The sequence below is a fragment of the Cephus cinctus genome, unplaced genomic scaffold, assembly GCF_000341935.2.
Source record: "Cephus cinctus unplaced genomic scaffold, Ccin1 Ccin1_scaffold0087, whole genome shotgun sequence".
Lineage (NCBI taxonomy): Eukaryota > Metazoa > Arthropoda > Insecta > Hymenoptera > Cephidae > Cephus > Cephus cinctus.
In genome coordinates, this window is record NW_014332826.1 from 1,097,901 (window position 1) to 1,110,908 (window position 13,008).

Below are 13,008 nucleotides of genomic sequence, written 5' to 3' on the forward strand. Positions count from 1 at the left end.
ACGCACGTGTTTCTTAATCGATTCAATCGTTTAATTATCCAAGACGCTGAATATGTTTCTAGGAACTTTAATCACATGTACGAAGTGAGATTTTGATATTCACACATGTACAGCTGTCAGTCTTGATAATAGATTTGGTGAAATATAAAGATGGAGGCCATTTTCTAAACTAGTAAGAATCGCAAAGAGTTCAAATAGGAGAATAGCGTGTTCCATATCGCTACGCCCAACAAAGGAGACGTGGAAGCGACAAGGCGCCGTTAACGTTCGAATAGAATTTACTGCAGCCGCTATTTTCCACAGTCACGCCGACACTCGGGGCTTCGTTATCCGCGGGTCAAAGTAAAAACGTATTGCCAGGGAGCGAGGTGAACGCCGGCTGACATAAGAGTCGTAGAAGGAGAATGCCAGTGGGGAGTTCGAAAGGAAAAGGTTCTCTGACGGTTCAGAAGTAAAGGAAGGTGGAATAATGGTTAATCTAAAACTATTTCACAAAGCAATTGCCAAGCAAACATCGTCGAGTGACGTGTGAAAAGGCTGGGGCAGCTACCACGCGCTGACTCTACCTCTTGCCAGGGTAAACCTGGCAAATTGACAACTGGCAATTACTTTATCTCTATTATATGAATCATGGGGCATTTTTCACTATGAAAATAATAATCTCTGCCGTTCGTAGCAGCTGCCAAAGGACTTTCATTAGGCAGTGTAAAATCGTTCGTACCTATAGATAGATAAGTATAATGAGAACCCAAGCAGCAACTGGATGTGTGTGTATATACATATATATATATATAGTAAAGATGGCAAATCGAAGGGATAGATCACCGTGAGTCTTTCGAGGTGATTACTGGCACACCGTGCTAAATCTAGGATGTCGAGGTAGAATCGAATAGCGTACGTAATTGGAATGCCAGTGGGACAGACTCGATTGATGAACGAGTGTCTTGATGGTTATCAATCTTCAACGACTCAAGTGAATACGTTCTCTTTCAGAGAATCCAGCTTAGCTGAGATTCTATTCTTTATATCCTATAGACTCACTCAATTCGCCATGCTATTACGCAATGTAGATGCCGTGAACGATTTTGAATCTATGCGCAACTGAGATCCATACGATCCTCGTAGAGTAAATGGAGTTCGTAAAGGAACGTAGATCACGGACAGTCGTGAAGTTGTATAACTTTTACTACGTGTTTAATGGTTCGTCAAGTACCTTACGATCATTGAGGATGTCCGAAGATAGTGTACCACGTTTGTAGAGCGTATTGGATTGGGTCTATTCGGGTCTAGATTGGCTGAAATGAAATTATGTAAAAATGTGATAATTAAGGAAGGCACAGGACGTGACACGATAGCGACGCTCTTCTTAGGAAATTTAAAGGTTCGACGATTTCAATTTGCCACCGGAAAGTTTCGAGAGTCTCAAGAGGTTGATTGACCGGCTTTACCGGTCCTGCGTGATAAGAGCAAAAGGGAGCAAAGGGGCGAGGGTAAAGGCAAAAAGAGAGAGACAGAAAGACGATGAGAAAAAAAAAGATGATTTGCCACGACATTATTTTCATAACACCTGCTGCTCGTATCGTAACTTGTCTGACATCCTCATTGCCGAAAACAGAAGCTGCTGAGTCTGGATCAGCAGTACCGGTATCGTAACGGCTTGCGCCGTGAAAATTGTGTTTGAATTGCACGCCTGGCGTTACTTCGACGCCTTATTAAATGGAGACGCGATAAAAGTTATGCCTCTCGGAAATTCCGTGGGTGCCGTCAATTCGGCGAGGGTTGGTCGTCCTGTTAAATATTCTTGAAGCGCTCGAACGTACACCTGAACTTATACGCAGCTGATTGACGATTCAGTATTCTTCGATCCTGCAGTCGTTCAGTACGTATGCAATTTACGGCTGCAGGCTATTGTCAAAATAGTCATGAACTTTCTGAAAATTTGAGGACGGGATGCTTGCACTCACTGGTGGTAGAAAAAAAATGTTGTCTCTGTGAATATTTTATTTATAAATTTAATTCTGAGTAACGTGTCCGATTCTTCTTTTATATCTACACTGTTTAAAATAATGAGTTGGTGAAGCATTTTGTTTTGAAGATGAAGCTTTCGAACGAGAATAATGTTAGATATTGCTGACGGACTTTCTGATTGGGTAATAGTCAATCCCTGGAATACGTGTATTAACAATTACAATGCAGACGTAAGGGATTTTTTGCGAGTAGGTTACTGGCACGATACAGTTGGTACGCCTCGAGGGAGTGGGGTACTTCGAGTCTGCGGTCTGCTAAGTCTATTTATAGCGTCCGATGCCAATGTGTGCGTCTATGCTACGCTAAGCTGTAGCACGCATAACGGGCTTATATGTTGCAGTCGATCTTGAATGTGTACGTGCATGCACATCCCGTGCATACGGGGTGAGCAAACTGAGATCACTGATTCGATTTATGTTCGTTAAACTCGATATTGCCAAGAAAAAGTATTTATAACAGAAGTCATTTATATTGATATAGAATTGTTATTAAATTATTTGGATCGTAATGACCGAAAAAAAAGTGAAAAATTATTCAGTGTGCAATAAATTTTGAATTTTCACAAAATTTGTATATCTGAAATTCATTATCACGTTAAATAGAAACATAATAATTTCAGCCTAAGCAACTTACGTTTTTCGCCTAAACAACTCAGATTGGTCTGATATAAGAGTTCTAGGGTTCTCATATTTTTATGACGCGTATTTTGTCGATTTTATCCCTTCCCCGTTAGATTTAATCGAAATGAAATTCTGTCGTGAATTGATCTTGGTACTCTCGTATAACTATGTAATGATCGCAGGTTTGTGGAAATGATTATTTGATTATCGCAAGTCTGTGAACGGTTGGTACTGTTCATGGGCACGGAATAAGAGTTTTTCATGCAGTATCTACGCGAGACTAGTCACGGCGTCGGTAAATTGACCGATAATACTGCTTGGCACTGATTGCTGGATAGCAATGATGGATGCACAAGGCCCTCCTGGTCAGTCTTGTCCTTTACCGTACGAACCAAGGTCGCTAACCTTCCGAGCCCTGAGGTACCCTTTGGCGCCACTCTCTCATACTTTTATAAGTGTACTGTAGCAGTCGTTCAGCGGGGAAACTAAAGACAAGAAATTCAATAGAGGGAGAAGGTGCTCGTGGTACTTCTGGTAGGTGAAGGTGCAGCAAAACAATGAACTATTACGTTTACTCTTTAGTAATTATTATCCAAGATCGTCGTATAACCTTCAAAAATTCAATGAGCCCATCACTCCGCGCTGGTATTTCGACGAATATTTCGCGCAAACCATGTTGGAATGTACAGAGATTGGATTTCAACCGCAAGGGATACGGAAAAAATTCTTAACGTTATTAAAACCAGTTACTCGTGAAATTCAACTCATACGTTCGTTAGTGGATTATAATTACCGGCTGTAATTGACCCCAGCTATTCAATCGCTTTTGCGTGATCTTCTTATTTGGAGATTGCATATGTGTTATTATACTGGATTGTACCATTTTAATTTGCGGTATAGCTTTGATTGTGAGTATTGAAAAATGAGCACTTTGCTGAAAATATTATATTAGAATACACATGTAATTAATACTCAGAAAATAAAGAATATATCGCTATTTTTAGGTAGTATATTTGAATGTATTTGTAAAAAAAAAACAAATGCAAATGCAGCATCCAACTTTATAATATTGTATGTATGTACAAACACACGACTGCTAAACTTGTCGATAATGTACCGCGACTGTACCACTGTTATTTCTTATAGTGGCGCTTTCTCTCGGATCCACTTTGAACTAAGATGAAAATCAGCTGCACCTTCTAACCAAGACCAACAGTCGAGCTTACTGTACGTTACGAAGTGGCAGGAAAGTGAGCGCATAGCATATTTAAAGGTCCTGACGTGTATAAAGTGCGCGCGCAATGAACCAGGCCCCAGTTTCGTGTATTCCTGCCGGGAAGATGTCAAAAGCGAAGAAGGTCCTCGATGAGGCTCGAGAAATTCAAAATCCTGAGCTGGATTTGGCCGACAAGGGTATCTCCACGTTCGAGGAGATGCCCGGTTTACGTGAGTACCTCGCGACGCCCTATTTGTGGCGCGTCTTGTATCGTTCGCCAAATTAGGCAACTTGTCTTGACTGGTTTTTTGGAATGAAGAGGCGCGACGGCCATTAGCCATTCCGTGCGAGGAGTGGGCGTGGTAAAACACGTGGGACGCCGTTTGTTGTCACAACAATTCGATTTCAATTGAAATTTGAAAAACCGAGAAACCTTAAATAAAGTTGATTTTATTTTGTAATAATGTTTCTAAGGAGTAATTTATTGAACTATATGCTTGCTTTCAGTGAACATGCTGAATATCACTCGGTTGACATTGAGTCATAATAAGATTCAAGGTAATTTTAGAAATGCTAAAAGTTTAAATTGTATGTTGAACATTATAAAATTTATTTAATTTTCCAATTAATTTTTCAAGCTGTACCACCCGGTCTGGCAAATTTAGTCAATCTGGAAATTCTTAATCTGTTCAACAACCACATTACGGAACTTCCCATATCCTTATCTCAAATGCCTAAACTTAGAATTCTCAATGTTGGGTAAGACTATATAACTTCTACACTAACTGTATATTGACATAGTAAATAAATAATATCCATTGTGTTTAGAATGAATAGACTGGATGTACTACCACGCGGTTTTGGAGCATTTCCTGTTCTAGAGGTTCTGGACCTCACATACAATAATCTTTGTGAAAAAAATTTGCCTGGAAATTTTTTTATGATGGGTATAGTAATATACATATATATACATATATATATATATATATATATATATATATATATACACACGCACACACGCACGCGCGCGCGCGCGCGCGCGCGCACACACACACGCACGCGCACACACACACACACACACACACACACACACACACACACACACACACACACACACACACACACACACACACACACACACACACTAGTCAATATGTGCGTGTAAAGATTGTTGAAAACTAATTTTATTTCATAATATTTTTAGAAACTTTGAGGGCTTTATATTTGGCTGATAATGATTTCGAGTACCTACCTCCTGAGATTGGTCAACTTAAAAATTTACAAATTGTATGGAAGACCATATTTTATTATCATTAGTAAAAACTAAAGGGATGTAGTATGTTTTTTATATGAATGAATCTGTTTCAGCTTGTCTTGAGAGAAAATGATTTGATTGAATTACCCAAAGAGATCGGAGAACTCAGTCGTCTGCGTGAACTTCATATTCAAGGAAATCGATTGACCGTGCTTCCGCCAGAGATAGGTACAAAATAATTATTGATTAAAAATAATGGTTTGTAGTAGCTAAGGAACGTGACACATTTAAAAGTTTTTTTTAATAGGGAATTTGGATTTAGTAAGTAATAAGGCCGTCTTTCGGATGGAATTCAATCCTTGGGTTACGCCGATTGGAGACCAATTACAAGTTGGTATATCTCACGTAATGGATTACATCCGTTCCGAAACTTATAGATAGTAAGTATTGTAATGTAATAATAAGAAATTTAATTAATTAGATTTAAATAAAATTCATTCATAATGCAATTTATAGCGTATACAACAGACATCTTGGTGCTAAGGGACCACCGCCACCAATTGAAAACGACAAGAGCAAGAAAATTTCACGAGCTCGTTAATGAAAAGCAGTGCACTGACAATTTCAATAAGTTAGTCTAATACGTAATGCCAATGACTAATAATACTTTAACATTTACTTTACACTGCCGTTGTTTGTATAATTATACTGATCTGAAGAATTTAACTAGTGAACAGAATGGTGTGCCTTATGTGTTTTATCAACACAGCTTTATATCTTCTTGTTAACCATGTCCTAATATCTATTAATAACAAATACCGAGCTTGTACTTTTATATTGCTTGATGCTTTGTAATGTTATATGCGAAAACTTATATGTAGAATTAATATTTTTAAGAATGTTTACTTGCACTTATTTATCATTGACGGGATCTATTACCCATCATACTGACACGAATAGAGATATATTCTATGTATAACCAATATATGTCTTATTATTGCCACCTTTCTCTCCTTAAATCTGTGATGTATTGAACACGATAATATTTATAAAAATAATGATTTTATTTTTGAATTATGAGCACATGTCTCTGACATAATTTAATATAAAAAGGAAGCAAGAAACAGTTTCAGTTTAAATAATTATGAACAGAACATACGGCGTTAAAAGTTATAATTTAAGATTATCTAATATTTCCCCCAATGTATTGACGAATATTATCATTAATTACATAAGACTTATTTTTTGCGAACTGATAAATTTGTTTTTAAAAAATCAATTTCAAAATATTGTCTCATTAATTAAGATTTTCTTTTTGCAATCAGTAATCATCATCCTCATCATCATCAGTGTATTCGCATTCTTCAATAATTCGCGTAATTTCCGCCTCGTGGCTATCTAACTCGTCATCCGATATGTGCGAATCGCCCTCCATAAATTTGGCAAACCTATAACTCCAACCATGTAACTCACAGTATAAGGAATAATTGTTCTTTAGCAAAACAACCATTGCTTACCGTATTGGATCCTTTAATCTCAGGACAGTCTTCCACGGATTACATTCAGGGCTGGAACAGTAGGTCTGTAGATTATCCAATGCCTTCTTCGTTTCCCTTAAACCTTCTAAGCGGTATTCATTCTCTGTTAATAATTTTCGTTGATCAGGAAACATAGTTTTCCTGGTTGCAGATATGCAAGTAACGTTAAGAAACTTATCCAAGAAATATACAAATATATTTAATATGACAAGAGTCAGACTTACCAATATTTTTTTCCTCTGTGTATCATCACAATCGGAAAGTTATATAAGAGCAGCAATAAAACACAACATGATGCGGAAGCTTCCCAAAAATAGCTACTATAATAAATTGCCATCAATCCAGAAAACTAATGACATAAAAAATCATGTAATAAATCTGTTACGTTGATTGATAATTTTACTACATAACTGTTGCTACATAATTTGTTTAAAGTACCTGAAGGAACCACTGTATAATTTTTTTCGTTCTTGGATTAGTAACTGGACCAAATCGATAACAAAGTATAAAACTGATCATGGATGTTATTAATATGTACCAGAGTACGTATTCTCGATATTGAATTGCTATTAATTGTGCATTTTCCCACAATGCTTGTGCAAGGTAGAAGCTCATTGTCCAACCAGTGGCTACCATTAAGTACATTGCTTTTCCCTGTATAAAAAATATAAATCAGTTATGCATGAAGCTAAACAAAAGCTCAAAAAAGACACTGTTACTTACTCTTGGAAATAGTTTACTAGCAAAATATATGAGTATTATAACAGAAGTTGTAACTCCAAGTGTGATTCCACATAAATAATAAAATAATGGATTTTGGCTCAGCTTTTGTGCATACCAAAATATTATGATTCCTAATGCCATCATTAATACTTTTGTAACATCTACACCTGATTATGATAAAATATAAAATAAGATGAATTATTATTGATAGCAACGAAACATCAATAAAGAACTCAATGCAAAAATACTAACGTTCTTGAGTCATCGATAATGTGTACGATTTTTCATTGTAATTGTATGTGAAAATTCCAATGCACGTATCTTCAAAAGGATTAATTTTAAACTGTTTACTCTTTTTTGTGCCAAATAAATTAAATGTCCATGATCGTTGATTAACTTCATGTTTCTCTTTCACCTCCAATTGGGTTTTTCCATGATAAATATCATACTTTTCGGAATTTGTATGTAAATTCATCTATATTCAAATACAAAAAAGAACCTTTAATAATCAAGAATTGAACCTTACTATAAATCATGATTTATGATGCTCACATTCAAATTTTTCCACATGTATATTATGTATTTTGGCTTAGCATTATGACAAAATATACTCAATCCTGGCATTTCACTATTTACACTATCCCCAGGCTCCAAAAAATGTACTGTGAAACAAAACAATAATTATATATTATGAACTACAGTATACATTTTAATAAAGTATCTTGTTCAAAATACCATAAACTTTACGTGAAAAAATTCAGGAAAGTATAGATCAACGTAAAATAAATTATTCTGTTAAGAAATTAGCTAAAGCTCAAAGTCTAGAACAAACATTTTTTCCCTTTATCATCTAACGTTATATTAAAATAATCCACAAACGCCGGTATTTATAAATAGATCTATAGGTTAGGCCCTTAAAACTTACGTGATGTCGTTGATCTATTAGGCACAGCCAAAAGTGACTCAAGGAATATTAAAACAAGGATTACACTCGAGTTACGGAATACATTCTTCATTTTTGACAACTCTTTTTCCAAGTTTTCAAAATAACAATTCACGTGTATATCTTCGTCATACTTCCGCGATCGGTCGCCGCCCTTAGGGATATTTAAAGTTTGGGGTGGGAAATTGTGAAATGTACAAGAACGCCACGTTAGAGGCGAGCGTTGAAAGAAATTTTCCATAAAAAAAACGCGAAGGTACAACTATAACGGATGTAAAAAATAAAATGATACCACCCATACGTCATGAGTCAGTTTATTACAATCCAGGGTAAGTCATGTTTAGTATTAAAAGCGAATCAGATAAAAATCCGCGTTGATATATGCACTAACACATATTTCAGTTGGTCAATGCGGAAACCAGATTGGAGCAGCATTTTGGCCGTTAGCATTACACGAGTATGGAATTCAAACATCATCCGGTGGTGTAAACCTATTAAAGATCGATAAGAATCATATGAAAAACACGAAGGATCTGGCCGATGCTTTTCACAGCTTCTTTCATGTACCACATACTACCAGTGATTTGTCTTTCAAGACATTGGCTGATTTAAATGCTGCAAAAGTTAAAGCAAGGGCCATACTTATCGATATGGAGGATAGTGTCGTAGCCAGATTTAAGTGCGGCCCTCTTCGAACACTTTTTGATCATTCTTGTACAGTAACAAATTATCCGGGATCAGGAAACAATTGGTATAAATAATATGAAACGTATAAAAAATATTGTCACGGGTATATTAATTTGTATACATTTTTAGGGCTGTTGGTCATTATACGCACGGTACAGAGTATTTTGAGAAAATAGATAACACTATTAGACGCGTTGCGGAAAAATGCGATCGTCTTCATGGATTTGTATTAGTTAATTCTCTTGGAGGTGGAACAGGATCAGGATTAGGTACTGCTACTTTAAAACAGTTAGACGACAACTATCCACACGTGGACAGGTAGTACATGCAAAGATAGTGTGAAATAATGAGATGAATAACATAACAATTTATATCTTGCAGATTTGTTTCCAGTGTATATCCAGCAGGTATTCAAGACGTAGTAACAGCTCCTTATAACGTTTTACTATCCACTCACGAGCTTACCGAGCATGCCACATGTGTTTTTCCAGCAGAAAATAAAGCACTTTTGGAAATTTGCAATGTTCAAATGGATAAAAAAGAAAATATCGATCAAGGAAAATATAACGCTACCTGTAAACCGTTTCAGGATATGAATAGTGTCATAGTAAATATGCTTCTTCACGTGACTAGGTAAATACAATTTTTGGATTTATTATAATATGCATATAGTAAACACACTAATAATTAGCATTAATAAAATATTTACCCATTTTTTGCAGCGGTTCCAGATTTCCAGGAACTTTGAACACAGATATGAACGAGTTGGCGACGAATCTTGTTCCATATCCTCGAATGCATTACATATTTAGCAGCGTCAGTCCTGTAGCTTTAACTGCACCGTCAAGATCCATTGTTCGTGGAACAAGGTGTGTATGTTGAAATATTTGTTTAAACTTATCGTCACAATGACAGCACCGTCTGAATTTCAGAACGCATGATGAGCTATTTACTAGTGCCTGGTCTCGAAGTAATCAGCTAATAAAAGTTGATCCTTTGCGGCCCGGATCAGTGATTATTGGCGCAGCGCACATTGTACGTGGAAATTCATCTTTGACCAATATTCGCCGGAATATAGAACGGTACGTGAACCATTGGGAATATGATAATTCAGGGATAACGTACGGTAATTGGTCTTTATAGGTTTCAAGACAAAGCTAAGTTTACGTCCTGGAGCAGGGATGTTATGAAAGTAGGTTTATGTTCAGTACCTCCAGCAGGACATTCAACTTCTGTAATGTGTCTCATGAATTCAACTGCCGTTTCTTCGATGCTTAGAGATATCGTTCATCAATTTGATCAGCTTTACAGAAGAAAGGTAAATATTTTTGACGGACCATGGTTATTTGAATATATTAAGTCGCTTGAATTTGTTTTATGAATTTCTAGGCTCACGTTCATCATTATTTGCAAGTGGATGGTTTCGATAAAACGACGTTTGAAGAAAGTAAAGAAAGCATCCTTAGTTTATCTGACCACTATAAAGAGATTCAAAATCAGCAACCCTTAAATATACCGCGAATGAAATTAGTTCAATAAACTATGTAAATATGGCAAATGTAATTTTAATTGAAGGATAATCATTGCTTTAAACAATTTATTGATGCATTTATAGTTGTAACATTATGTCAATAAAAATAATATATATATATAAACAAAAAAAAGTATATTATATTAACCACATCAGAAAGCATCTTTTTATCTCATTCAATCAATATATCCATAACAATAGACTTGATACGAAAATTGATTTTGTTCTTACACTTTGCTGAAAAGTGTTCTTTAGAAAGTTTTGCAATCTAAACCCTAGATAGGTCAGGCGTGATTGGGCGTGTCTGCAAGAATTTTTAGCTGATATTGGATTTAAAAGGATAACATTAACACATTGAAAGAACTTAGCTAGCTGGTATTTGTGGCAGGCCAAATTCATCCACCAAAACTCCATCCTAAGAAAAATATGAACAATTTGTTTGATATTGTCAAAATAATGTCTTTAAATCAGACATACCTTATTCCGAACAGAAGCTGCACCAGGTTCCTTGTCTGGAGCACTTGGTGCTTTAATAGCATCATCAAGGTAAGATGTATCATCATCCAGGGCAAGATCATCACCAAGAGCATCAAGTTCCGCTGCAAGTTCATCATCATCAATTTCTGGCATTCCATAACTGCGTCCCATTGCCTCTTGCACTTCATCCGCCTGCTCCAACATATCTGCAAGATCATCTTGCAAATCCTGAAATCACACGTTGTAGTAAAATATATTTACCTACTTACACATTTAATACATAAACTACTATATACCTCAATGTGATCAATGTTAATATTCTTAAATTCTTTCTGCATTTGTTTTACACCATCTTTCATAGCAACCACTGTAGCTTGGGTATCCTTGAGAGTTTGCGTAGCATAGTTTGCCTGTTCCATATTAAATGCTTGCTGTCTCAAATTGTCAACTTGTGCTTCATACATTTTGCGCTGTTTAAGAACACGCATAGCCTTAGCTTTAACTGCATTCTTGGCAGGCCCCTCACGCATTTTTACCATTTGATCTTTATACTTCTTGAGCTCAGCATCCAACCTTGCTATTTTCTTTTCTGCAGAATCAGCCCTGCTGTCCACCTAAATTTTATAGATATATATAATAAGATACATGTGCAAAGGTGATAAAAATACTTATTATCCGCGGAGTTAAGCAGTCTTTCATAATCTGTCTTAAATACTGATTATTACGTCTTTTCAGTTAATGTTATCATGACTCATAATTTAGTTCTGAATTAACCTTAAATGTTCAATTGTTCTTACCCCACTAATACAATCGGTTATGCTTGGTGGTGGCTCCTTAGGTTTAGCGCGACCAAAAAGCCTATTCATTTTGTTGGTTCAAATGGAAATCTTTTGTAGAACTGTGTTCAATTTGGACACAATCGACGACACCCTTCACCTCAAAACGTCAAACGATGAACACAGATGAATACTACGAGCAGTTTGGTTACGTTCACGGAGAATAAGACCATATACTATCTTTAACATAGAATTTACAGCACCATACATTTCTTGTAATAACTTTGTCGAGAGCGTCGAGAGCCTTTTCGTAGGGTGCTTTCCAAATGCACGACTTGCGTTGATGTATGTCCACAAATGTTAGCACATGACTTCTAAGGAGAAATGAAACAGCAGATGTAATAAAATCATTAAGCATATAGGAATTTTATACCTGTTTTCACTACCGTAGATTGTGCACGCAGTGCGTGATGTAACAATACATTTTCACGCAATTGACTACGTTTACACGACGGGTGCAAGGCTTAAACCGGTTTAGTTAACTTCGATCTAAAGGAATAGACAAATCATATACATTTCTAGTTTTAAGGAATATTTGAGATTGCTCAATTCCTTTAGATCAGTATTAACGACTCACACGACTCGTCAGAAAAATCTGTGAAGGGATCTTTATTCTACAAAAGTTAGCATATCATTATTGTAGCATAATTATAACATTGGTCCTTTCAAAACTTTTCCCACAGACCAGGCTGACTGTAGGCGTATGTTTTATTAATGCTACAATTGTAGCATGATTCAAAAACAGGTAAATGGATGCAGCAAGTAGTATATTTACCATCAGCATCGAGAATGGACTACGCATAGAAGCCAGAAAGATGTCCGCTAGATAGAAAAAGACGGATAGCAGTTACGACCATAGGGGTCTATACTTACTACGTGTATAGATGATCGTAATCACGCTCTATCTTTCTCACACAATAGCGGACATATTCTGTTCGTTACTGACCCAATGCAACTGTTGCTGCAACCATGAGAGGCTAGTTTTATGTCAAATATTAATCATGCGTCCGAACTAGTCCAAAGTTATGAATGACAACAGAAACGATATCGGCATAATATCTTGTTAATATACATTGTTTTATAATAAAGAAGAATATTTTAATATTTAAAACTTATGTACTAGAAAATTAGAAAATAGCTTATGAAGGTTTCAT

At 36.2% G+C, this 13,008-nt stretch overlaps 4 protein-coding genes across 6 annotated transcripts; 2 read left to right on the forward strand and 2 right to left on the reverse strand.

The window, feature by feature from the left end:
• Nucleotides 1-3,949: 3,949 nt before the first annotated feature.
• On the forward strand, nucleotides 3,950-6,102 carry LOC107272905 (ras suppressor protein 1). The gene is made up of 8 exons (XM_015750570.1): nucleotides 3,950-4,094; nucleotides 4,372-4,422; nucleotides 4,503-4,623; nucleotides 4,693-4,811; nucleotides 5,069-5,151; nucleotides 5,233-5,347; nucleotides 5,427-5,559; nucleotides 5,636-6,102. The coding sequence occupies exons 1-8, from the start codon at nucleotides 3,950-3,952 to the stop codon at nucleotides 5,718-5,720; spliced, it is 852 nt and encodes a 283-aa protein (XP_015606056.1). The 3' UTR covers nucleotides 5,721-6,102.
• Nucleotides 6,103-6,275: 173 nt separating this feature from the next.
• On the reverse strand, nucleotides 6,276-8,610 carry LOC107272878 (nuclear envelope integral membrane protein 1). Its single transcript, XM_015750498.2, has 8 exons — nucleotides 8,306-8,610; nucleotides 7,933-8,042; nucleotides 7,633-7,855; nucleotides 7,381-7,547; nucleotides 7,096-7,311; nucleotides 6,882-7,006; nucleotides 6,637-6,798; nucleotides 6,276-6,567 (listed from the first exon to the last, which is right to left on the reverse strand). The coding sequence occupies exons 1-8, from the start codon at nucleotides 8,562-8,564 to the stop codon at nucleotides 6,441-6,443; spliced, it is 1,389 nt and encodes a 462-aa protein (XP_015605984.1). The 5' UTR covers nucleotides 8,565-8,610; the 3' UTR covers nucleotides 6,276-6,440.
• Nucleotides 8,521-10,579, forward strand: LOC107272875 (tubulin epsilon chain). Of its 2 annotated transcripts, XM_025090111.1 has the most exons (9): nucleotides 8,521-8,652; nucleotides 8,726-9,074; nucleotides 9,140-9,328; nucleotides 9,392-9,417; nucleotides 9,505-9,643; nucleotides 9,733-9,879; nucleotides 9,943-10,092; nucleotides 10,154-10,328; nucleotides 10,400-10,579. In XM_025090111.1, the coding sequence occupies exons 1-9, from the start codon at nucleotides 8,628-8,630 to the stop codon at nucleotides 10,547-10,549; spliced, it is 1,350 nt and encodes a 449-aa protein (XP_024945879.1). In that variant the 5' UTR covers nucleotides 8,521-8,627; the 3' UTR covers nucleotides 10,550-10,579. The 2 variants fall into 2 exon arrangements, with proteins under 2 accessions (XP_024945879.1, XP_015605967.1); XM_015750481.2 differs by having other exon boundaries at nucleotides 9,392-9,643.
• A 57-nt stretch (nucleotides 10,580-10,636) lies between these two features.
• On the reverse strand, nucleotides 10,637-12,330 carry LOC107272913 (charged multivesicular body protein 5). 2 transcript variants are annotated; one of them, XM_025090210.1, is made up of 6 exons: nucleotides 12,228-12,330; nucleotides 12,063-12,168; nucleotides 11,816-11,987; nucleotides 11,315-11,632; nucleotides 11,019-11,246; nucleotides 10,637-10,956 (listed from the first exon to the last, which is right to left on the reverse strand). In XM_025090210.1, the coding sequence occupies exons 3-6, from the start codon at nucleotides 11,882-11,884 to the stop codon at nucleotides 10,906-10,908; spliced, it is 666 nt and encodes a 221-aa protein (XP_024945978.1). In that variant the 5' UTR covers nucleotides 11,885-11,987; nucleotides 12,063-12,168; nucleotides 12,228-12,330; the 3' UTR covers nucleotides 10,637-10,905. The 2 variants fall into 2 exon arrangements, with proteins under 2 accessions (XP_024945978.1, XP_015606069.1); XM_015750583.2 differs by having other exon boundaries at nucleotides 11,816-12,168.
• Nucleotides 12,331-13,008: the final 678 nt, after the last annotated feature.